The following is a 26,359-nucleotide window of genomic DNA, read 5'->3' on the forward strand; positions in this document are numbered from 1 at the left end:
AAACAACTTAACAATTTAGGGGTATAAGGTATAGTTGCCAGGAAAATGTACTTTCATATAGAAAATCATTTTGCCCAGTGATACTTTAGAAGTTAGATTTTTCTAGTTTTTAAATACTTTTTGTTTTCTCTAGTACTGGTGATTGAACCCAGGATTGCTTTATCAATGAGCTACATCCTCCATGCTTTTTATTTTGAGTCAGGGTCTCCTTAAATTGCCTAGGCTGGCCTCCAACTTATCCTCCTACCTCAGCCTCCTGAATAGCTGGGATCATAGCAGTGTGCCACTGTGCTCAGCACCTTTTCTCTCTCTTTTTTTTTTTTTACTTTCCTATTTTTTTATATGTAAAAGAGTTTATATTTTTATACAGTATAGTAGATTATTTAATTTTATGGCATATTCTTATTAGGGATTTAACTTCAGTTCTAAACTTCACAGGTTAAACTGAGTATCCTTTGGTATTTTTGAAATAGAGCCTATTAAAAATGGCTCAACTTAGATTTCTCCCCATGAGTCATCAATTTTCTGTAAACCCATACTTAGGAAAGCAAGTAAGCAACAGAACAACCCATCAAGAAATACTGAATAGCTACTATGTGTGGAAGATGAACAAATGTATAATAATTAGCTTTAGTCACTGACAGCAAGTGATGTACTTTTAGTAACCAGGTACCTGATGAAAGGCAAATGTGTTGTGGATGAGCAATGCAGAAACCTGGCAAGGAGATCCACACATAGAAAGTTTTATTTGCCAGTCAAGGTCTGACAAAGGCCATCACTCGGGAAAAGACAGAGAAGCAGGAAAAACTTAGCTCTGGGGTATTTTATGGGGTGATTTGGACGGCTTGCGTAAGGTCCCATGAGCTCTTGTGAGCTGCTCCCCTAAGAACTTACACCATGAACTGTTAGGACAAGTAAGGGGATTTTCCGGTGGGGTGGTTAATGGGAGGTGGGAACGGGAGGTTACATTTTAACTCTGTGTTTCCTCTGTAAGTACACCTCTAGGGTGGAAAAGCAACTTATGGTAAGAATTTAAAATGCTGCATAGATGCTAAGCCTTGGACCTTATACCTTACGTTGAAAAAAAAAAATAGCATGGTGTAGTGGTATTGTTACTTGTTATTTCACTTAATTGATGTATGGTGTTTCTTGAAATATATCAGGGATAATATGGTACTCTACTAACATTAGGAAAAAAAGCATTTCTTACAGTTTAAAAAATAGAAATGACTTTAAATATAAAACAAAATATTGCATTAATATAGCATGAATTCATATTTTCATTAGAAATTTAAATTCATGCATATTTGCAGAAAACCTACTGTATAGACTTGTGCTTATATTCATTTAAAGTACAAACTGAGCCAGGTGCAGTGGTGCATTCCTGTAATCGCAGTAACTTGGGAGTCTGAGACAGGAGAAACCCAAGTTTGAAGCCAGCTTCAGCAATTTAGCAAGACCCTAAGTAACCCTACTGAGACCCTGTTTCAAAAGAAAAAAAAAATAAGTGGGGGGCTGGGAATGTAGGTCAGTGGTAAAGAGCCCCTGGTTCAATTCCCAGTACCAAAATAAATGCATACATACATAAATAAAATAAAAGTACTAATGGCCAATTAATAGCTTATGTAATAGGTATCAATGAAGTAGGTTTTATGTGCACTTAGGACTGAATTTAAATTCCTACCAAAGATTTGTTTTTGTTTTTGTTTTTTTTTTTTTCCTTAAAAAAAACAAAGGTAGACTCCTTCAAATTGGAACATAATTTGTTTTTGGATAAGCTATTAAGATAACCCAGTTTTAGCTTCTCTTAGAATGTATAGCATGTTAATATAATAGTATATAGTTCTGCTATGTTTGCCATGCATCGGTTGACATAAATAGCAGGTATTTATTTCTCCAGTTCTGGAGACTGGGAAGTCTAAAAGACTTCCAGAGATTTGAGCTGGGGATATAGCTCATTTGGTAGGGTTCTTGCTTCATATGCACAAGGCCTTGGGTTCAATTCCCAGCACCACCAAAAAAACCCACAAAAAACAAAAAACAAAAAACAAAAAAAAAAAACCACCACCAGGAGACTTGGTGTCTGATGAGAGTTTACTTTCTAGTTCATACATAGTCTCTTCTCACGAGATTTTGCGTGGCAGCAGAAAACAAAGGATCTTTCCTGGTTCTCTTTTGTTTTTATTTTATTTTATTCTAGTTTTCTTTTATGAGGTTACTGATTTTTTACTGTGAGGCTAGAGCCTTCATAACCTAGTCATCTACCAAAGGCCCAACATCCTAATGCCATATATTGAGGATTAGAATTTTAGCATATGAATTTAGGGGGTGACAAACAGTTAGCCTATGGTATTCCACCTTTGCCATCCATCCCTCCCTGTTCATGTTCTTTTCACATGCAAAATACATACATTGCATCCTGGTAGCCCTCAAAATCTTACTTGTTCCACCATCAGTTGTAAACTCTAAAATCCAAAGTCTCATCCAAATATCATCTAAATCAGGTATGAGACTTAAGATATGATTCATCCTGAGGCAAATGGCTCTTCAACTGTAAACCTATGAAACTACACAAGTTACATGCTTCCAAAATTCAATAATGGGGAAAGGCATAGGATAGGCAGTGTCATTCCAGAAAGAGAAAGAAGAAAGGGGTAATGAAACCAGTCCAAACTATGAGGCAAACTCTTTGAGATCTTAAGGCTTGAGAATAATCCTCTTTGGCTTTAGTATTCTGTACCCTAAGCTTACTAAGGTAGACGGCCCCACCTTTCAGATCTACTTATTCGAAGGTCCTGCCTCCACAATTCTACCCAGGAAGGGTTGCAACCCTAGGGCTCTGCTGGGTGGGCTTGTTCATGGCTTTGGGTAGAAGCTATCTGGCCTGTTAAGTCAGTCAGTAGTCCTCTCTTGAAACCAAGGATACAACCTGATGATCTTCAAATCACCTACAGGTTATTTTTCCCTTATTTTGAACAACAGTGCACATTCCTCAGCCAGATACCTCTGTGGTTGTCTTGTAAAATCTAAAAGGTCTGACAGTAATCCTTTCTTCCTTTTCAACTCCTTCCCCTTAAGCTCAAACTGGCAGTTTTCTTGCTAGGGTGACTGATTAAGTCTGTCGTTCACAGCAATACTGATTCCATTAGTATTTTCTCATTTGGACGATATGGATAGGCTGAAATTTTTTCAAATCATTAAGTTGACTTCTTCTTTTTTTTTTTTTTTTCCTTAACAATTCTGTCTTTAAGTCATGTCTGTCTGCTTAAATTTTTCTTAAGCAGTCTGGAGGAGCAAAGCCATTACATTTTGTTTAGAAATAACTTTAGCTGCTGGGTACAGGAGTGCATGCCTGTAATCCCAGTGACTTGGGAGACTGAGGCAGGTGGATCACAAGTTTGAGACCAGCCAAGGCAACTTAGTGGTACCCTGTCTCAAATAAAAAGGACTGGGGATATAGTGGTAAAGCATCCTTGTCATTTCCAGTACTATCAAAACAAGAAACGAAACAAAAACCAGAAAAACAAAGGTTCGGCTAAATATCCAATTCTTTTTTCTGTGGGGGAGGGGTCCTGGGACTTTAACCCAGGGATGCTTTACCACTGAGCTACATCCCCAACCCTTTTTAAATTTTATTTATTTTTTATTTTGAGGCAGATTCTCACTAAATTGTTTAGGGTCTCGCTGAGTTGCTGAGGCAGGCCTCAAACTTTTGATTCTTCTGTCTCAGCCTCCCAAGCTGCTGGGGTTACAGGCATGTACCACTGTGCCTGACTACTTCGCATATTTTTAAAATGAGGTCAAGAAGCACAATCGGGCTGGGGCTGTAGCTCAGTGGTAGCATGCTTGCCTAGCACGGGTGAGGTACTGGGTTTGGTCCTTAGCACTGCATAAAATAAACAAATAAAATAAAGGCATTCTGCCCATCTAAAATTACAAAAAAATTTAAAACGAACAAAAAAAAAAAAAACTAAAAAAAAAATTTTTTTTTCCTGGTGGTGCTGTGGATTGATTGAACCCAGAACCTCCCACATACTTGGCAAGTGGCCCACTTAGACCTACATCCATAGCCCAGAGGTATAGCTCAGCAATGAACTAGAATGTATGATGAGATATGGCCAAGAATTTTCCAAAAATCAACTAATTGGTTGGACAGTGCCACAGATTCAAGGCCTTTGATCCCAAGGGGAAAATATAAAGAAAACTACACTTAGGTGCCTCATATTAAAATGGATGAAAATTAAGACAAATAGGATATCCCAAAGCAGCCAAAGAAAAAAACAGATATTAAAGGTGTATAATAAGCCTTGAGAGAAACAATGGAAACCAAGAAGAAAACAAATGATATCTTCAGATTACCTGTTTAGAATATCTGTCTTCAAAAATTAAAGACATTTTGAACCAGGTAACAACTGAGAGAATTGTTACCAGTGTCTCTCCACTCAAAAAAAGAAAAAATTACTAGAGTTCTTCAAGTAGTGTGGGGATGTAGGAGGGATGAAGATTAATGGAAAGGGGAAGTAAGGTGGTAAATGTAAATGAATTTGGATCCATACAGTGTTAAATTTAATGTAGAATTAAAATACACAACAATAACAACATTAGAGTTAAAAGAGGTAGTATTCTAAGATCCTTTCACTGTCTAGGAACTGGTAAAAAATACTAATTTACATTAGACTTGTGTAAGTTGGGGTTCATCTCCTACAGTTAACTACTAACAGAGTAATAAAAGATATAAAAGCCTAATAAAGTGGAGATATGGAATAATTATATTAAATACTTAAAAGAAGTCAAGAAAGGTATATATGGAATGAGTGGGAAAAATAGTTAAAATGGAAGAATGATTCTTAAACATTGGTAATGACATCATATATAAAACTCAAAGATTTTCATATGAAAGAGCAAAATCGACCTACATCCTGCTTTCAAGACACTTTATATGGTATATAAATATAGAAAAGTTGAAAGTAAAAAATTAAAAAATTCTTTGCAAACATTAACCTAGTGAAAATGATGCAGCTTTGCTAATATCAAAGTAGACTATAATGCGAAAAGCATATATAGAGACATTTGAAAAATAACAATGTTCAGGTGCTGAGGTTGTGGTAGAGCACTTGCCTGGCATGTGTGAGGCCCTGGGTTTGATCCTCAGCCCCACATAAAATAAAATAAAAGTATGTGTCCACCAACAACTAAAATATGTATATTTAAAAAAAAAAACTAATTGTTTAAAAAAATAACAATGTTCAAGTCATTAGAATGATCTAACAAATTTTACAGCTGGGTTGGGGATTTAGCTCATGTTGGAGTGAGTGGTAGAGCTCTAGATTTGATCCTTAGCATTGAAAAAAGAAAAAGAAAAATTATATGCATCTAAGCATAACCTCAAAATCTATAAGAACAGTGAGTCATTTGGTTTACATTTTTTAGTTTAGATATCAGTTTGAAATGACAGAGAAACATGAGGTGTTCTTACTGACAACTTAACAAAAGAAGGAAGGTGAGCAGAGTATAATCTCTTTCTTACCAGCACTTGGTGCAAATGCAGAGATACTTCTGTGGCTCTTTAAGGCATAAGCTTCAGAAGCCCTTAAACAAGCTAAATCTTTTTTTTTTTTTTTTTTTTTTTTTTTTTAATTAAGCAAACAGAGTGTCTCCCTGCAGGGTAAGAGAGAAAATGAGAGGAAAAGAGAAAGGAAGAGAAAGGGGGTGCACTAGAGAGAGTGGAAGGTGAGGAGGAGAAAGAAAGCAAGTCGGGAGAGAAAAGCAAGAGCAACAAACTAAATCTTATTTGAATAATTATTATCTTTTAAATAAATAAATTTTATTTATTTATTAAATCATATTTGAGTGTTTTGTTGCAAAAAGACTTGGAGTAGCCAAGGTCTACCTTGTCTTTGGGTTAGTCTTTATTGGCATGTCATTATAATTGTAAATTCTCCTGTTCTTATAAATTCTCCTGTGCTGGCCATGATAATCACACAACTGTGTGAGTGTTGAGGAAGTTGAGTACTTACTTGATGGTCTAGGAGTGGTAACTCATTGGCCTCAGGAATCTAGCCTGCAGTACTGGGCCACATCAAGTAGGTAAATGTGACAATCATTAGCAAACACACCTTCTCTTTTTATTTTTACCTTTGTTTATAATGTGAAAGTTTGTAGAGAGAGAAATTAGAAAGTTTCCAAAAGGGCAGTGAAAATACAACCTATACAATAAGTAATGGTTATAAGTCATTTTAACTCTCAAGGAAAATTAAAAGGACTAATGCCAAGAATGGTAACCATTTACTCTCCGTCTCTGCTCTTCTGCTTATATGAGAGAATTAATACAGTTGGATCTGGATTAGATTAAAGAATTTCTATAGAGTCAGGGATAGTGGCCAAAGGGAATTTAGTTTTATCAGTAATGTTTAAAACCTTTAAAAAGTGGAATGTATTTATATATTGCCTGTATCATTAACATTTAATCAAAATGATTGCTGGAGATACCTTGTTGAATAAATACATTATCTTTTCTGTATGTCAATAGGATGAATAACCTCATCTAGAAATATGTAGATGCAGTACTTCCTAGAGGTGAGGTCATGAGTAGGGAGATATGATGGGTTAATTTTATGTGTCAACTTGGAAAGGATTCCCAGACATTAAAACATTCTTTCTGGTGTGTCTGCTGAGTGTTTCCACGAGAGACTGGTATTTGAATTGGTAGACTGAGTATAGCTCTACCCTCACCAATGTAGGTAGGCATCATCCAATCCATTGAGGGCTGGAATAGGACAAAAAGATAGGAGAAGGGTGAATTCTCTCTTTCTTTGAGACAGGACATCCATCTACTCTTGTTCATGGGAACTCCTGATTCTCAGACCTTTCATCTATCCTGGTTCTTCAGTCTTTGGAATTGGACTTGGGACTTATATGTTGACTTCCTGGGAACGAGACTGAGTTATACCACCAGTCTTACTGGTTTTCCAGTTTGCACATGATACATTGAAGGACTTCTTTGCTCCTGTAATCTCTTGAGCAATTCCTGTATCTCTTCTTATATATATCTACAAATATTCTGTTGGTTTGTTTCTTTGGGACCTGACTAGAACAAAATCAAAATTTTTATCCTAAGGTTGCTCATTCCCTTTAAGTGAGTCACTTGTTGCATAGAGCAAGCAGTTGAATCTCTTCTAGAGCTATTGTTTTAGCTTGCCCTACTGGTCATGTTTTTCAATGAATGTGCTTTTGGGCTGGTATTGTGGCTCAGTGGTAGAGCGCTTGCTTAGCATGTGTGAGGCACTGGGTTTGATTCTCAGCACAGCATATAAATAAAGAATATGAAGTCCATCAAGAACTAAAAATTATATTGAAAAAAAGATGTCTGCTTCCTAATCAGTTTCCTTATCTTGCTAGGGAAGTCAGATTTCCTTGTCTTTCTTTTCCTAGTGGAGCAGTGTTATAAATTGACTCCCTCCCATTTTATATGTTAAAATGTTGAAAAAATGTCTTTATGCCCCCAGACCTTGCTAAATTGATTCTTTGTAAAACTGTGTATCCCAATCTCAACATAGCAACTTAAGCATAACCAAGTTTCTTTTCATGGTGGGTAATGTAAATTGATACAATAGATTTGGTGCTTTTTAAACTTTTATCATAAAATTTTGCCTGACGTATACTGGGATGCTAAACAGTAGTGGTGCTGTACTTTCATATTTGTCTTGTTTTAAAAACTCAAAGTCTAAAAAATATATTTGGATCAATTAATTCTGTAACTTAACAGGCACATTTCTGCTGGACTTCTCAGTCTTGGTGGTAGTGGTGATGTGTTTTATTCACCTAAAGCAAAATAATTCCCAGACTAGAGATTACTGTTGTTTCCCATGAGGATTTATTCTTGTTTGCTTTTCTAAAGTGAATTAATTTGCCTGAAAACAACTCAGTGTTTAATGTATTATTTCCCTTTTCATTTCATTAGGATAATTTGACTATTGCTTTGAACAATACTCCAGATAGCTATATCTTTTCACTCATATGATACATTTCAAGAATTAATACATATGCACCAAGTTTTCCCCAGTAGCATTATTTATAATAGTATAAAATTGGAAGTGACCTAAAATTCTACAAGTTGAAAAAAAGGCTAAATAAATTATGGTACTTTTGTACAATAAAATATTATGCAGATATTTTTAAAAACTGAATGAAGACCCTCTCTAAGTACTGTGGTGGAAAGGTGTCCAGGATGTTAGGTGCAGAATTTTGTGGTAACCTTTTTATGCAGAAATGGAGATTTTTATGCATAATAATAATGTTTATTAATATATAAACTTTATTATTAGTGAACCTTTCCAGAGTTTCTTATGCTTGCTTGCCTAGCATGCACAGGGCACTGAGTGCAATCACTAGCACTGCCAAAAAACCAAAACCAAAACAAAACAAAATCAAACAGATAATGATAAGATTTATAGCATAGTATGTACATAAACTAGTAACATAGTCCATTTATCATTATCAAGTATTATTACTGTGCATAATTGCACTTGATCCATATAAACTTTTTTTCTGTTACTGGATTAAACCCAGAGATAGTTTGTCCACTGAGCTATATCCCCAACCCTTCTTCCTTCCTTTTTTTTTTTTTTTTTTTAAATTTTAAGGCAGGATCTTACTAAGTTACAAAGTCCATCCTTGAACATATATTTCTCCCGTCTTAGCCTCCCAAATAGCTGGAATTAATAGGCCTGTACCACCGCACCTAGCTGTGTATGTACTATATTTTTATGTGACTAGCAGCATAGTAGGTTTTTTACACCAGCATCACTACAAACATGTTACTACATGTTGAGCTATAACATTATGACATGACTAGGTAATAAGAATTTTCAGCTCCGTTATGGGACCATTGTCATAGACTGAAACTCTTTGTGTAGAACCTGACTGTATAGCCATTTTTTAAGTTAGCTTTTTCATTGCTGTGATCAAAAGACCTGACAAGAACAATGTAGAGGAGGCTTCAGAGGTTCAGTCCATGGTTGGCTGACTCCATAGCTCTGGACCCAAGACGAGGTAGCACATCATGGCAGAAGGACATAGCGGAGGAAAACAGCTCAAAATATGGCAACCAGGAAGTAGAACAGCTCTGCTCACCAGAGAAAATATAAATCCCAAGTCATACCCCCAGTGACCTACTTCCTCTACACCCTACTTCCCTATAGTTACCATCCAGTTAATCCATATCAGTGGATTAATCCATTGTTTAGGTTATATCTCTCATCTAATCATTTTATCTCTGAAAATTCTTACATTGTTTCACATGTGAGCTTTTGAAGGCTACCTCATATATAAACCATAACAGTCACATTACATATATTAACAATATATCCAGATGTATGCACCTAATAATACCTTCAAGAATCGTTCCTTATCAGTTCATAGAACATTTGATATTCAGTTGCAAAAAAAATTTATTGACATTCAACTGTTTATTATGAATCATGAACTTTATTTTGTGTTTGGTTTATTATGCCTTAGGTGCTGGTAACTTTGATCCATGTCTGATGAATTTCCCAGCACACCATAGGTCCTCAGTTAATGTTTAATAATAACAAATAGCAAAATGGCCTATTTATAGCTGCATAGTACTTGATTGTATGGATGTGCCATAGTTTATTCAACCACTCTCTTGTGTCTGGGCACTTAGGTTGTTCCTATACTGTATTTTGCAATTACAGACTGCTGCAATGAATAGGCTGGAGAGTGTATACTTTTGTTGTTGAGGTGTATCTTCAGGGTAAATTCCCAAGAGTGGGATTGCTGGGTTAAAAGGTAAGTGCACATATTGTGTCATTAGGTATTGCTAAATTTCCCTTCAGAAGAGTTGTGTCTGTTGGTATTCCCATCGGCACTGTTGTATGAGAGAGAGCGCTGGGTTCCCCATAGCCTTACCAGCAAATGTCTTGTCACAACATTTAATTATCCCTGAGCCAATGAGTGAGAATGATTTCACAGTGTTGTTCTAATTTACATTTTGGTGTGAGATTTAACATCTTTTCATGTTTAAGGGCCATTTTTGTATCTTTGTTGTGTTTTACTTTAAAAAGTCATATCTGATACATTTTTTGTTATTGTTAGGTCATTCACCTTCAATTTGCCAGGACAGTAGCACTCAGTAAATACCAGACATTAATAGGATTTTTCTCTTTCAGATCTCCCATGGTGGCTTATTCTAATTCGGCAGAAAGCACTGGTGGGCAAACTCCCAGGAGACCATGAAGTCTGTAAAGTTACCAAAATTGCTGTACTGTCACTTTCAGAAATGGAACCTCAGGATCTGGAGCTAGAGGTAAGGTGAAATCAAGGGAAATTTTATGGGAATCTAATGAAATGAAGTAGGAAATATGAGGATTTGGTTCAATAGATGAGGAACATACATTTTAAGAGCTGGATAATATCTTTAAAATAGTTTAATCCTCTGTTTTTCAAAGTGCGTTTTAGTATTAGAACCCTTACTTTGGAAACTGTGAAATCCAGTATGTAAGACACGTGCAAACTGGACCCCTTTAGTTGAGGGTGGTGTTTGGGGTTGGAGATCATTGGGGGACGTGCCCACTTGACCTCTCTGAAGAAGCTGCTTTCTACTTCTAGGGAGGCCTGGTGCTTTGCACAATACAGTTTAAAAATTTCCTGATTTTGGGGGAGAGAAGTCAAGAATGGGAGATTTAACTTTTACTTTCTCTTCTTTCACTTGTATTTCTTTTTTAAAAATTTTATTTATATTTCATGAAAAATTTCTAAGCAAATTGCAAAAGACAGAAAACCACTTGGAAGAAACCAAGCCCATAAGTAGAGAGACTTAAGGCCAGAATAATAGATTTCACAGCATCTGTTTTTTGCCACAAGGTGCTTCTTCCAATAGCATTTATATAATGTCTGCTATTGGTGTGGGAATTTGACGTGTAGGAATTGTCATCACTTGGGCAGAGCCTATTTTATTACTGTGTGATGTGCTGGGCAAGCTTTGTGTGTTACTTGGATTATTACATTCAGTCCCTAGGACCACCCCATCATATGGTGGGCATTGTTACAGATAATGAAAGGAAGTCTGGCAAAGGTTAAGTCATGTGACAGGTGCATGGTGGGGTCTGGATCTGGTACTCTGGTGGTCTGGTTCTGTATCCCTCTGCTGAGCTGCCTTCCAGTTACCTGAACAACAGGTAAAAGATAATAAAGCCCTTGGCACTTAGGCTTGAATATTAAGCCAGGAGTCTCTGGTAGTCAGATTTGGAGGAGGGAACTTCTCACCCAGAATCTTGTCCATTTGCCAGGGTCGTCAGTTTACATATTTGGCACTCCCAGCCCTGTAGTGCACCTCATCCAGAGAAGATTGGACCCTTGTTGGACTCTTCAGGGAGGTTTTCAGATTCCTCATGACCACCAGTCTGTAACATTTTTGAAACTAGTATCTGTCTGATATAGATGGGGTAAAGAAAAAATGTTAGGAAATAATTTTTACATGGAATTTTTAAACACAATGTAATATTATGAAAGTTGTATGGATTTCTTTATTCACACTTTTCTTGATAATCTAAGGGAAAGAGATTATCTTTAATAAAAATGGAAATGGGGTTTTCCCCTATGTGATAGTTGAGTGTTTTTACAGCTGTCAGACTGTGAAGTATACTACTCATTAAGGTCATCAAAGATTTTGGTTCATGTTAGGAATTGGATTAATGTAATGACTCTTGCTAATTATCCATGACAATAACCATAAAGTATTTTCAGAATCTGTCGTGGTGAATAGTTTGGTACATCTGTCTCTCAAGAGATGATAATTTTTGATATTTGCACTTCTGCCTCTTCTCCCCTCTCCTTTTAATCCTGTTTTGTGGTAAAAGAGCTTTCAACAGTGAACAGCAAGAAGGGCAAAGAACGAGCTATGTTAAAAAGCACACATTTTGCCAGGTGTGGTGGTGTATACCTGTAATCCCAGCAGCTTGGAAGGCTGGGGCAGGAGAATTTCTAGGTCAAAGCCAGCCTCAGCAAAAGCAAGGTGCTAAGCAACTCAGTGATACCCTGTCTCTAAATAAAATACAAAATAGGGCTGGGGATGTGGCTCAGTGGTGGGGTGCCCCTGAATTCAGTCCTCGGTACCTGGAAAAAAAAATCACAAATTTCCTGCTAATCTTCGAACATGTTAATTTAAATCTTTGGTACCCATTTCAGTTTCTATAATACTCTATTTTAGAAGCTTAATCATTTTTTTCCAGTGTCCTCATTTGGTATGTGTTAATAACTTGATTAAACAGTAAATTGTAAAGAAGAAAAAAAAATCACCACTTAAAAATAATTCTTGTTAATATTCTAATTAAAACTCCTGTGAGTTTTAATGGTTGTTTCCATTTACCTCATGCTCTTGGGAGTACAAATACTATTTTCAAAATTTTCATAATAAGTTTTATGTTTTACATTTTTATATATTTTTTCTACTGAACTCATTTGTCATGAACATACATACTTATGCATGTAAAAAACTTGTTAAACAAAACTAGTTCTGTGTCTTCTTCGTGTAGCATGTCTTTCTAATTTGGATATCTGTGTATCACTTTGAGTGGTCTGCTGCTTTCATTCTTTCCAACAGTGCCCTCAGGCTCTTTAGTGTGAGCAGCATTCTCAAATTTGCTAAAGCCTGGTCTGTCTTCTGTAATTGGAGCAGAAACAATTTTATTTCAGAGTCCGGTATTAATAGAATTTCTAGTTTTCTGCTTCAGTTGCCTTTTTACCCAAGGTATATGATTGATTGCCAGTTTAAAAAAAAATTCACGTACTATAATTCACCCATTTAGAGTATATAATTCAGTGTTTTTTAGAATATGCACAGAATTGTGTGACCATCACCACAATCAATTTTAGAACATTTTGTTATCATTCCCCAAAGAAACCTTTGTACTCACGGCAGTCATTCCTCATTTCCCCCTAGATTCCAAGCTCCCAAATTCCTAGGTGACTATTAATCTCTTTTCTGTCTCTATAAATTTGTCTATTCTGGACATCCCATATAAATGGAATTATATAGTATGTGACCTTTTATGACTGATTTCTTTACTCAGCCTAATGTTTTCAAGTTCATGCATGTTGTAGCACATCATTACTTTATTCCCTTTTATTGCCAAATAATATTCCATTGTATGAGTAAACTACATCTTTTTAAAAATTCATAATCAGTTGAAGGACATATTCCACTATTTAACTGTCTTGAATAATGCAGCTATGAACAATTTTGCATGCAAGTTTTTGGTGGACATTTGTTTCCATTTTTCTTGGATAGGTAGGTACCTAGGAAGGAAATTACTGGGTCATATGATAACTGTGTTTTCATTTTTTAAGAACTACCAGAATGTTTTGCAAAGCAGTGTACCAAGTTAAAAAAAAAAAAAATCTATTTAAGGGTATAAAGAATCTGTAGGACTCAAATGAAGGAGAATGAAATAATTTATGTTGTTTCTTTGAAAATATATCCTTTTAAAATTTTATAGTCTTATGTTCCGTGTCTTCATGTCTTGTTTGCTGTATCTATTGCCTCTTAATAGATAAATATATCTTTTTGTATTTCGTTTCTCATCAGACTTTGGTTTAAAATTTTATTTCCAGGTGACTGTAGATACTAAATTTTAAAGTAAAATCTTTTATTTTTATTTTCTTAAGTAACAACAGCAATATCAGCCCTTAAATCCTGATTGTGAAATATAAGTTACAAGAGTAATAGAAAAACTAGGAGATTGTAACGTGAAGCCTATGGTGGTGGGTTTCTTTTTGAGAACAGGTGTTACCAAAGTTGTGATGAGGACCTAACCACATGCTGCACGGAGCTGGCTAGGCCTCTGGAAGGTGATCCTGCTGCCGGTGCTGTGTGTTGTGATTCTGAGGGCTATGTCTAAACAAATCATTCTATGACTGGAAGGGCTCCTGAGAAGTAAACTTATCATCCCGGTTTTTTAGCAGGACAGACTACCCTTTTCAGAACATTATGGTCTATACTTTATTTTCTAAAAGTAACTATACAGGAGATTCTAAAGTAGTCATTGAAAATGTTTGTATTTTGAATTTCTACTTAGAAAAATCAGTTTTAAGAGATAGAGAAAGACTCCTGGTTAAGGTGATTTAGTTTTTGCTTTATTATACAGATCTGTAGTCCTTATCAGAACCTTTTGGTGCCATATTTATTTTAGAATTCAACTTTTCTTTCTTTTCTTTTCTTTTTTTGGTGTTTTCAGAAGGTCATTCCATGCATTATCCACATACCCAGTGGGTGTGGAGCATTATCCTACAGTATAACACATTGATATTTCTTAGAGAATCATATGAATATTCATAGTAAGGTGGTAAGTGATGATCATCAGTATCCTCATGTTCATGTCAGTTCAGGGCATGTTTTGCTGTTAAGTGAGTTTTTTTAATACATTTTTTTAAGTTCTGATGGGCCTTATTTTATTCATTTATTTATATGTGGTGCTGAGAATTGAACACAGTGCCTCACATGTGTGAGGCAAGCACTCTACCACTGAGCTAAAACCCCAGCCCTGTTAAGTGAGTTTTAATAAACTTAAAATAAACTTTCAGGTTTCAGAGTTATTTTTTGGATTTTGGAGTCGTGGAAAAGGAAGTTAAAGGGTGATGGGCCTATATCAACTTTGTTACAAGTCCTGGATAAGAGTAGATAAAAGAAATAAAAACAAAAACAACATTGCTAGGCTTAGGAGGAGGATCTTCATGGACCATAAATGGAGTAGTAGATCAAACTCAAGTCATAGGCTTTCAAGGCTGGATCCAGAGCAGGCAGTAGCAGGTGGAAATTGGTTGTGCATGATAAGAGAACAAATAGGGCTTCATAAGAGAGGGGAGCTGGGAGCCTGGAGCTGTAGCTAAGTGTACTGAAAGACCACGAGCTCAGGTGTTGCTCCTCAGCTCATGAAAGCAGCTGTTAGATTGTCTATACCAAGTACGAAAATTCTTCATCAAGAATCTCCTGGGGCGGAGGGGCAGGCGGCTAGGGATATAGCTCAATTGGTAGAGTGCTTGCCTAGGATGCACAAGACCCTGGGTTCGATCCCTAGCACCACCAAGGGTAAAAAAAAAAAGAATCTCCTGTTGGCTGCTTCCACTGAGAAATACCAGCCAGGGCAAAAGATTAAGTATCTATTAGCAATGGGCGTGAAGTGGTGAGGCTGATAGCAGAGATTTTAGGAAGGAGAATAATGGAAGATGACTCAGAGTTTTGTTGCTTGAGTGATCCACTGGGTGGTTTAGGCATATCAGAGAAGGAATAAGATCTGGGAAACAGATGTTGATCAGGTTTAGGGACTAGTATCTAGTCCCTCAGTGAGGGGAGCATGTTATTATAAGGATTTTGAGCTCAGAGTGAAAGAGTAACATTCAACATAGTGATATTTAAGATGTGGAAAGAGGGTGACACTTTCTAGACAGCATGAAAAAGTAGAAAAGAGCTGAGGATAGAACATTGGGAACACACACACACACACACACACACACACACACACACACCCCAACACCAACAAAGGTGTCTGAGCACGAGCAGTCAGAGCTAGGGGAGAATCCAGAGAGATTGGCACCATGGGGACCAAAAGATGAGACAACGGGAAGTGGTTATTAGTGACACATTCTGAGAGAGAGGACATTTATCCTTTTTCAGAGTTGAGGAGGTTGTCATCTCACTGCCAGTGCAGTTTAGAGTCAGCCTAGAGCCCTTACAATCCAGTGACAGGACACTGTACTCTGCTAACTCAATGAGTGTATTCAGGGCTCTGAAATGGATCTAAAAGAGATTCTGGTACATGTGAACATGTTGATGGGTGTTAGGAAAGGGGCTATTAGGACAGATTCTGGTAATGACCCTGAAGCATAGCAAATGTGTATTTAGCAAAATTTTTATTCTTAGATGTCAATTGTCAAAGTGTTACTAACCTCAACCAGCACATTTTATTCTGCAATTATATTAGATAAGAATTTATTGTAATTATGGTCCTAACCTGAATTTTTGGCCTCTAAATCCTAAATATATCCTTCTCTGTTTTCTTTGTGATTTATCTCTACTGTGTTTTCTAATCATTGAAACAATTATTTTCTATCTACTTGGTCTACTTGGTTGTTTCAGTAACTCTTGAGATGTACTATTAACCCACATGCATGATCAGTAGCATTCAATTCTACACTTTTAGACACATTTATCAAGCAGTTATTAATTAGTAATGAATCATCTTTCTCTTCCTGTTTAGCTCTGTAAGAAGCATCATTTTGGGATTAACAAACCAGAGAAGATTATACCATCTCCTGATGACTCAAAGTTTCTACTGAAGACCTTTACACATATTAAATCCAATGTATCTGCTCCTAATAAAAAGAAAGTAAGAGTTTAGTAGATATGAGTTTTGATTCATCTTTGATTAATTAATTAATTGAGGGGTAATATTCCTGCCAGTAAATTTATTTTCATACTATTTGTTCTATTGAAGCAGTGTCTTCTCCTGTTCTTGGGATTATTCTAACTTGGAAGTCTTGCATTAACCACATACTTTACTTTTATTTGTTGTTTGGTACTGGGGATTGAACTTGGCCTTGTACACGGTCACTGAGCTGTACTCCCAGCCTTACTCATATAGTTTACATTTAATTTCTGTAGTAATAGTAGGTTAACTTCTTACAGGTTAAGGAAAGTAAAGAAAAGGAGAAGTTGGAGAGAAGATTACTTGAGGAGTTGCTGAAGATGTTTATGGACTCAGAATCCTTTTATTATAGCTTGACTTATGACCTGACCAATTCGGTGCAGAGGCAGAGCACTGGGAAGAAGGACAGTCGTCCTCTCTGGCAAAAGGTACAAGTCAGATAGAAGCAGGGTTTGTCCTCTGGAACAATTGCCGACCCTTTTGTCTTTTATAGAAAAACTGAAATAATGTGTTTTTGAACTGCTGTTCCTCTGTCTTTTCTAGGTTGATGACCGATTTTTTTGGAATAAATATATGATACAAGATCTTACTGAGATTGGTGTGAGTAGTTGTTTCTTAAGTATCCTAAGTTACAGTTGTTAGCGAATGTTTTTTAATTGCATTTGGATGGATTTTTAAATCTCACTGTGTTTTCCCCTATGGAAAGGAATCAGGAAAAATCAAGGCATTCCTTTAAGACAGTTTACAGTTCCATTGCCTAGGTTCCCATAAGATAATTTTAATACAAGGCTGTGAAACTAATGTCCTAAGAGTTCCTGTGAAGAGGTATTTTGTTTGTACCTATTCAGATGTTGAAGCCCCTGTTTCCTGTAGTGATACCACTTATTTCCTTTTCTTACCCTCTCTTTTCTCATCTGGGAATTGGAATAGTTAAATTCCTAAGGCCATTTTAATACTACCGGTATTTGATTCAGGGAAGACACAGAACATGATGAGATAATTACATCTCATTAGAGGTTCTTTCTGGCTTGATAATCAATTTCTTCCTTCACTCTTTTAGGTATGTTGGAGAATTATGACCATCCAGAGATAGTTTATTCACCAAATATTTATTAAAGCTTTGCTATTGCCACTTACTGTTTTGGATACTTAACAAAGCAGGCAAATAGCCAAATAGGGATCATATATTATCTTTTTCTTAACCTCCAGAAATTTTCCTTCTTTCTGTTTCTTTCCATTAGTGTGTTTGAATAAATGATTTCACTTTATCTAGTGGTGTCTTGAGAAAGGTGTCTATCATGCCTCTATTGAGAATGAAGTATGAGATTGTTCTCACCTCTATTTATGAAGCTGATTAAACTATGACCACCAAAACCCAGTGACAGGAGTACAATGAGTACTTGAAGTGTATGCGGACAATATTGAGTTACATTTTGCTGAGTTTTTTCAAAAAACTTTTACATTACCACTTAAAACTGATACTTGGAATTTAAGTGACATTTGGCAACATACATTTCTCTGTTCCTGTCAAGAGTCTTGCATTTATTGCTAGAATAAACACACAAATAGTGAAAATGGTGATAAGAATAATGAATACAGGTAGACCTGTCACCTCACTGTTTCACCTCTGTCTTCCTGAAATCTTCTCTGGAGGCTCCCTAAAACAAAACAAAACAAAGCAACAAAACAAAACTGTGAGATGGAACCTGGAGTGCCTGGTTATAGAAAAAGGTGGATTTGAAACTGATGCTGAGGTTGAGGCTGGGTCCAGTTAGGAAGATGAGAGAGAGCATAGAACTAAGCATAGCTTTCGGGAGCCTTTTTTGTTGGTGTTGTAGATGAACACAATACCTTTTTTTATTTGTTTTTATGTGGTGCTGAGGATCAAATCCAGCACCTCATGCATGCTAGGCAAGTGCTCTACCACTGAGCCACAATTTCGGCTCTGGAGCCTTATTTTATTCTCTGCATGTTGTCAGTTGAGAAGTCTGACTATTCTTATTCTGAAAGAAAATAGGAAATCTCTAATCAATACTCTAATTATGTTGGATGACATTTTAAAGCAAGACATATAAGGCTGGGGCTGTAGCTCAGTAGTAGAGTGCTTGCCTAGCATGCTAGCATGTGTGAGGTCTGAGTTCAATCCCTAGCACTTATGATGAGGGAAAAAAGGGCTTTTTTGGTGGTTGTTCATTTACTGTTTGGACTTTAGCTTGGTGAAGCATTTTTCTACACTGGAAAATAAGTTGGACCTATATGTTTTATAATAATATGATCAGAGTTGACTGTATTTTATTAAAACCTTAATGCATTTGGGAGTTGAAAATAAAATTTTAAGGATACGGATGTTGTGGTACATACCCATAGCCCCAGCTGCTTATGAGACTGAGGTAGCAGGATTGTGTCAGTAAAGGAGTTTGAGATCAGCTTGAGCAACATAGTGAGACCCTCTCCAAAAAATAAGGAAAAATAAAAATCGATTTTTAAGCCTTATTTTCTGTACCAAGAGGGATAATCACAATAGTTACATTTGTGAAATACTCTATGGCAGGCACTGTGTTAAACACTTTACATATATAATTCACTTAACTTTCACAATAACCTTATGAAGTATTAGTTATTCCTATCATGGAGGAGGACGTTAAGGCACAGTGAGGGTGATTTCCTTCTGCAGATTTGTGAGTGGTGGAGCCTGAATTTGTACCCATGAAGTCTGGCTCCTGTGCTACATTCCCTCTCAGTTCCTTTTGAATGAACACTTCAAAGAAAAGGAAAGGTCCTCTTTTCTTTCTTTCCTCCATTAGTGTTCAATAAGCAGAAATATGGGTGAAGAATGGAAGGTTTCTGCTTATAATAAGCTGACAAGTATGTGCTGACTCTTGTTAGCCTTTAAGAAAGCAGCAGTGCTATACAGAAGATAAATAATGTGTTGTTCATTTTGTTTTCAGGCACCAGATGTGGACTTTTGGATTATTCCCATTATCCAAGGTTTTGTGCAGATTGAAGAACTTGTGGTTAATTATAATGAATCATCTGATGATGAGAAAAGCAGCCCAGAGACCCCCCCTCAGGAGTCCACCTGTGTAGATGACATTCACCCACGATTTCTAGTGGCTCTCATTTCACGACGGAGTAGGCACAGAGCAGGTGAGTAGAGGGCTATGAATGCATACAAATCAGATCCAAAGAAGAATGGAAAATCTGCAGATATGTTGAAATGCTGATGACAGTCATGAATTTGGAAGCACAGTTGGCTTCAAAGTGCTTGGTGACTCTAAATAGTAAGTAAGTAATAGTAAGATGTAAGTAGGAACTAATTTTTGAGGAGGATTGATTAGAGGAGAGTTAGCAAAATGAGGTAGAAAAGGAGATTTGTATATACAGAAGAGAAGGAAGTCTACTTGGGATATGCTTTTAAATATTAGCATTCTAACTGACAGCCTGTACCCCAGTGGTAAATTCTTCCTAAGTGCTAGTGTCTTTGGGGGAACCCTTCTCTTTCAGTTTAGAGGAGCTAGTTTAGATTCAGCTTTTAAAAACTATAATGCATACAGTTATGATTTGGGGTAAGTTGATTTTTCCTGGAAGACATACATTTGATTAGGAAGCATCATTTAGTCAGACTAAAAGTTTTTAAAATGTTACCATTTTTTGTTTTAATTTTCATTCAGGAATGCGCTATAAACGAAGAGGAGTGGACAAAAATGGAAATGTTGCAAATTATGTGGAGACTGAGCAGTTAATTCATGTTCATAATCATACCCTGTCATTTATTCAAACACGAGGCTCTGTACCTGTCTTTTGGAGCCAGGTTGGGTATCGATATAATCCAAGACCTCGGCTGGACAAAAGTAAGCATGTCAATTATTTGGTTTGCAAATGATGATTTCAGAGGGAATAATTTTTTACAGATTAGATACTTGATAGGTTTAGATTTACTTTGCAAGATACTTCCTTCAAAATGATAACTCTTAGGACTGGGGATGTGGCTTGGTGGTAAAGTACTTGCCTAACATGTACAAAGTCTGTGTTTGATCCCCAGCACTGCAAAAACAAAAACAAAAACAAATTATCTTACTGTGAAATATAGTAGAAAGTGATAGAATAATCACAGGATAGTAATAGTTAACTAAGTCATTTATTTAACATTAAGAAGTTTTTCCAAACTGGGTGCTGTGGTGCATGCCTGTTATCCCAGCTATTTGGGAGGCTGAGGCAGGAGGATGGCAAGTTTGAGACCGATTGAGCAACTCAGTGAGACCTTGTCTCAGAATAAAAAATAAAAAGGGCTGGGGATGTAGCTCAGTGGTAAAGTGCCCCTGGGTTCAATTCCCAGTACCACAAAAATAACCAACCAACCAACCAAACAAATAAATAAATGAAAAGGTTTCTACAACAGTAAAGCAAATATAGCTTATTTCACAGATTTTAATTTGCTGTTTCATCTAAGAATGCTTTTTTGAATGTTTAACTTTGAAAAAAGGGTATATGTAGTCAATATTTGTAGAGGCAGGAAATAGCTTAATAGTTGAAATCTACCAAAAATCAATGAGATAACTTTACTCAAATGTATTTTTTATTGAGGATTTCATTTTCTTCCAGTATTTTAACTGCAGCATTGCAGTAGCTAAGTCATTTTTATCTAATTAGATTACTAAATGAGGTTTCTTTAAATTTTTTCTTATAGTATTTTTTTTCTCAAAACTTAATTTGTGGGCTGGGGATGTGGCTCAGTTGGTAGAGTGCTTGCCTCGCATGCACAAGGTGCCCTGGGTTCAATTCCCAGCACCACAAAAAAACAAAACCAAAAAAGCCTTAATTTTTGTTCTTTGTGAGAATTCAGTAAAACCTCAGTTTTTATCATTGTATTAGAGTGATTTTTTAAAAATTATAAGTCACATGAAACCTTTTGTGAGAAATAGGTTGGATATATAAATACTAAATGTCATAATCTTACAGTTGGCACTTTCAGGTGTTTTAGTTTAGTCTAATCGGAAAAAACAATCACAGATCTTTGACTTAGCGTTTTATTTTAAAATGATGGGTAGACAATCTTATGTTTGAGTTGTTAATAAATTATTTAAAAGTAAGAATAAAGATGGAATAGACAGTAATTTGTCTTAAACATGGGAAGGAAAAATAGATTTTGTATCACTTCTTTGTAGGTGAAAAGGAAACTGTTGCCTATTTCTGTGCCCATTTCGAAGAACAACTGAAAATTTACAAAAAACAGGTGGGCTTTGATATGTAGTAGTAAAATGTTCCTTTATTTGTAGAATTGACTGTGTTTCTATTTCTTTAAATTTCATGGAAGTATGGTTTACTATTCATAATTAAACAAAGCAGCAATTGTCATGAAGTTAAAATACATGTATAAGCTAAGAATATTTTTAAAAAATCTTTATTGAGTCAACTACTTTATTTTTGCAGTATTGGGGATTGAACCCAAGGGTGCCCTACTACTGAGCTATATCCCCACCCCTTTAAAAATTTTTATTTTTTTAAAATTTTGAGACAGGATTTCATTAAGTTGCTTAGGGTCTCACTAAGTTGCTGAGACTGAGCTTAAATTTGTGATCCTCCTGCCACAGCCTCTGGAGTCGCTGGGATTATAGGTGTGTGCCACCACGTTGACTCCAGTCAGTTACTTTAGACTGTGTTTGGATAAGATAGATGAAGCTGCTATCAGTTAATTATTAATAGTCCAAGAAGTATCTAGACTAAGAAATGAAAGTCATCTCTCAGTTACTCTGTTACCTCTTATTATCTACTAGAGATAGCAATTTGATATGCATTTTTCAGTATCTTTTTTTCTCCAATAACCTTTCATAAGTATTCATACACTCACATGTAGGAATGTAATCATGTAATCCAAAATCAATTGAAAGCTTTTAAGTAAAATACAAGTTCAATAATTTTAATATGATTAATATATAATAGCAATGTTGTCATCTACTAGTGGTGAGACCACTCTGAATGTGTAATGCCATGGGATGCATTTATCTTACAGTAATAATAAATAAAATAGGAAGAAATAATCTAAAATATAGTAATCATACAAAAAGATAAAATGTATGTGGAAAAGAAAAAAATTGTGGAAGAACACAAAAGAAAATCTAATGTAAATGGAGAGAAAATATCATACTCCTGGAAGGGAAGGCTCAATTCTGAATAGATTTCAGTTCTTCCCAAATTAATATGTAAATTTCACGTATTCTCAAAGTCTCAGGAAGGAATTCTCATAGTAGAAAAAAATTAGGAACATGATAATACAAGATGAAGGCATTTGAGTTTTAGAGAACGCTCACATATCATTAGCAGAAGCACAATTTTGGCACATTTCCAATGGTGTTATTAATTAAAACATACTGTTTAACAGAGTAATTTTTCTTTTTGTGTCCTACATACCTTATATAAAAATGAATTTGCAATAGATTATGGATCTAAATGTGAAAGGTTAAAAAATAAATCTTTTAGAAGGCAATATAGAACATCTGACTTTTGGGTCTAAAATAGAACTTTAAAGAGCACTAGCCATTGTCTTCTCATGTTTTCAGTATACAATTGTATAGCATATATTTTATTAACTGTTTAATAAGGGGTAATACACATAAGGAAATAGTTATTTTTTAAAAAACAACCATATGAAAAATTAATAGATTTGACTTTGACTTTAAATTCATGTTTATTAAAACCATAATTCATTATTCAACTTTATTAACTTATAAATGTGAAAATACTATTATATATGTTATGTGTCATTTGTTAAAACTTTATGATTAGTTTTTTAAGTCCTAAATTATTTTAATAATTTTAACAGTTGATAAATTTGACTTTATTGAAATAACTTCTGTTCATTAAAAGTGACCATTAGAGAATGAAAAGAAAATTCACAAAGTGGGAGAAGATGTTTAAGATTTTTCATTGCACATATAAGACAAAGGTCTCTTATATGTTTAAAAGCTCTTATAAAGGGGCCTGGGGATATAGCTTAGTTGGTAGAGTGCTTGCTGCACAAGCACAAGGCTTGAGTTCAGATCCCTAGCACCACACACACACACACACACACACACACACAAAAAAAAAAAAAAGCTCTTATAAATTTATTTAAAAAGATGTGTAGGAGCTAGGGTTGTGACTCAATGATAGAGCGCTTGCCTAGGACACGTGAGACACTGGATTAGATCCTCCGGACCGCATAAAAATAAATAAGATATTGTGTCCATCTACAACTAAAAATATTTTTAAAAAGATGTACAACCCAAATGAAAGTTGAACCAAAGCGTCAAGTAGATTGTTCATACAAAAGAATATATAAGAAGTCAAAATACATGAAAAGATGTTCTACTTCATTAATCATCAGAGGAATGCAAATTAAAATCATGACTCACATACCATAATGGCTAAAATAAAAAAGATGGGAAATACCAAGTTTTGGCAAGAATGTAGAGCAAATGAAACTTGAATAGGAAAAATTTAAATTTTGAGTGAGACATATTCAATCCAGGAGACATACAAAAACATGCTTCGAAGCATAAAAAAACAGTTATTCATCAGGAGGACAGTGATAAAATACAGCACATATAAATTTTGCTTCAAATGAATGTGGTAGATCTACATATACTAAGATGGAAAGATCTTAAAATCACATTGTGGAGCAACAAGAGAAAAACCTATTAATAGCACGTGGTATGTTATTTTAAAAATCCAACAGAACAAAATTATGTTGGTTACATATATGTAGTTCTTGTTCACCTATCCACACACATATATGGCATGCACATGTATACAAAAAAGCAATTATGTGAGCTGAAAGGACATATCCAACTGATAGAGGAGTTATCTTCAAGGAGGGCTGTGGGATTGTGTTGTGGTCAAAAAGGATTTGGCCTTTTCTGTACCTGCACTTCTTACAATGTAAGTTCATTTTTAGTGATTTTTGTAATTATAAGTAGCATTACAAAGAATAGAACACATTTTAAATGTAAAACATAAAAATGAAGCAATACCGAGGTATGTATGTACGCAGAAAAAATAACGCACACTTATCCCTGCTCCCTTTTGACTTTCACATCAATTTTATAGATGTCTGTATTGAGCAGACATATTCTGATTTCTAATAGTACCCCAACAGTGTTGGCTTATCTGCCTTCTTTTCCTGGGTGATTACTTTCCAGGGTGATGGGGCCCTTGGTTGGCTTGACTCACTTGTGGTGGCACCATTACTCTTGCTAGTGATTAACTTAGGCATGGGGCTCTGTGTTCATTGGTGATTTGACCAATGAAGTATGATGTGAGAGAAGTCCCCTGGGAGGCTGCTGGGGAAAGATTTCCTGCTTTAATAAAAAGAGATACAGGAACCAATCCTGGTTGTGGCAGGATTTGATGTGGAACTGCTGCAGCTATCTCAAGACTGTGAAGAAACTAGCCAGAGTCTTAACTGATATATTGGTAGGATAAAAAAGATGGAAAGAATGATAAAATAAAAAAGGTGGAAGAATTCCAGACCTGGTGGTGCACATCTTTAATCCAAGCTATTCCAGAGGGTCAGAGACCAGCCTCATGAATTTAGCAAGGCCCTGTCTCAAAATAAAAAATTTGGGGGTGTAGCTCAGTAGTAAAGTACTCTCGGTTCAAATCCCAGTACTCGGGGTGGGGAGGGGAAAGGTAGAAAGAACCAGTGTCCTTGGTGGTACTGGGAACCTCTGAATTTAGCCATTCTGGAACCGTGCTACTTCCAAACTTGTCCCGGAGATTTGATTTGAGTCAGTGGTTTGTCATTTGCATTAGAAAATACCTTAAAACATGCCTATCCACATTTCAAAACTTAAGTCAGAAAGAGAGCCATACCATGCATACTGTTCTGCATCTGTTTTCACTTAAGATCTTATGGCTACTAGTTAACCATTTATCGATTGGTAGACCTTTAGAATATACTAGTTGTTTTACTAGTTATTTTTGTTATTATAAAAAGTCTCCAGAAAACATCTTCTATATATTTTGGAATTCTTGTGTGTTTTGTAGAATAAATTTCTGGAAATAAAATTGCTAGATCAGACAGTATGTGTATTTAAATTTGACCTACCACTTTGTTGTTCCCCAAAAAGAGCACACACCCAGTTCACACTCCCAGGAACAATGGAAACTGGTGTCCATTTCCCAACATTCACCAATGCTTTCTGTATTCAGTATTCATATTTGCCTACATGTAGGTAAAAACTCATTTTCTGTTTGCATTTATTTATTAACAAGACTGTAACCTCACATTTATTGGCTCTTTATATAGTCTTTTTTAAAAATTTATCCAATGGTTTCTTATTGGATTTATTGCATTCTTTATATATTTTTGGTTTTCATGTTGCTGGCATATTCTCCTGGGTAGTCTTTTTTTTTTTTTTTTCCGTCTTTTGCGTGTACTGTCAGTGGCACACAGGTTTAAAAATTTTATTACACCCGTCCGTATTTTTCTTTACGCCCTCTGCTTTTTATGTTGTGCTTGAAAAGTCATGTCCTAACCTATGAAACATATGGGAAACCTTTGGAAACATTCATCTAAATTGTTTTTCTCAAAAAAAATTTTCGATTAGAATGTGTCTAGAATTTATTTTATCTATAATTAATGAGATGCGGAGAGCTAATGTAAGCCCCCCCCCCCATATATCCTGGTGGCATTGGGATAATTGTCTAATACCATTGGGGATAGACAGTTATTCCAATACCATTGATAGAATAGTCCATATTTGCTATAGTGGTATGGTTAGTGTATCTTAGATTTCTCAATGGACTTAGATCTTTGGGCCTTCAGCACTGTTCTGTTGAGTCACTTACCTATTTCTACTCCAGTTTCACAGTTTAAATTGCTATATAGAACATATTTTGCTCTCCAGTGGGGCAAAGTCCTCTTTATTATTAGTTTC

At 35.7% G+C, this 26,359-nt stretch overlaps 1 protein-coding gene across 5 annotated transcripts in view; it reads left to right on the plus strand.

The window, feature by feature from the left end:
• Inpp5f (inositol polyphosphate-5-phosphatase F) overlaps positions 1 to 26,359 on the plus strand; it is an 82,280-nt gene that overhangs the window by 32,378 nt on the left and 23,543 nt on the right. For 3 of the 5 annotated variants that reach the window (XM_047551913.1, XM_047551910.1, XM_047551911.1), the window contains exons 3-9: positions 10,191 to 10,327; positions 16,275 to 16,403; positions 16,703 to 16,870; positions 16,986 to 17,042; positions 19,391 to 19,589; positions 20,114 to 20,293; positions 21,608 to 21,675. In XM_047551913.1, the coding sequence (XP_047407869.1) occupies positions 10,191 to 10,327; positions 16,275 to 16,403; positions 16,703 to 16,870; positions 16,986 to 17,042; positions 19,391 to 19,589; positions 20,114 to 20,293; positions 21,608 to 21,675 (938 nt within the window). Of the gene's footprint in view, positions 1 to 9,722; positions 9,811 to 10,190; positions 10,328 to 16,274; positions 16,404 to 16,702; positions 16,871 to 16,985; positions 17,043 to 19,390; positions 19,590 to 20,113; positions 20,294 to 21,607; positions 21,676 to 26,359 lie in introns of those variants that run through there. The other 2 variants (XM_047551912.1, XR_007108655.1) reach the window with 2 other exon arrangements.

Source organism: Sciurus carolinensis, chromosome 5 (assembly GCF_902686445.1).
Source record: "Sciurus carolinensis chromosome 5, mSciCar1.2, whole genome shotgun sequence".
Lineage (NCBI taxonomy): Eukaryota > Metazoa > Chordata > Mammalia > Rodentia > Sciuridae > Sciurus > Sciurus carolinensis.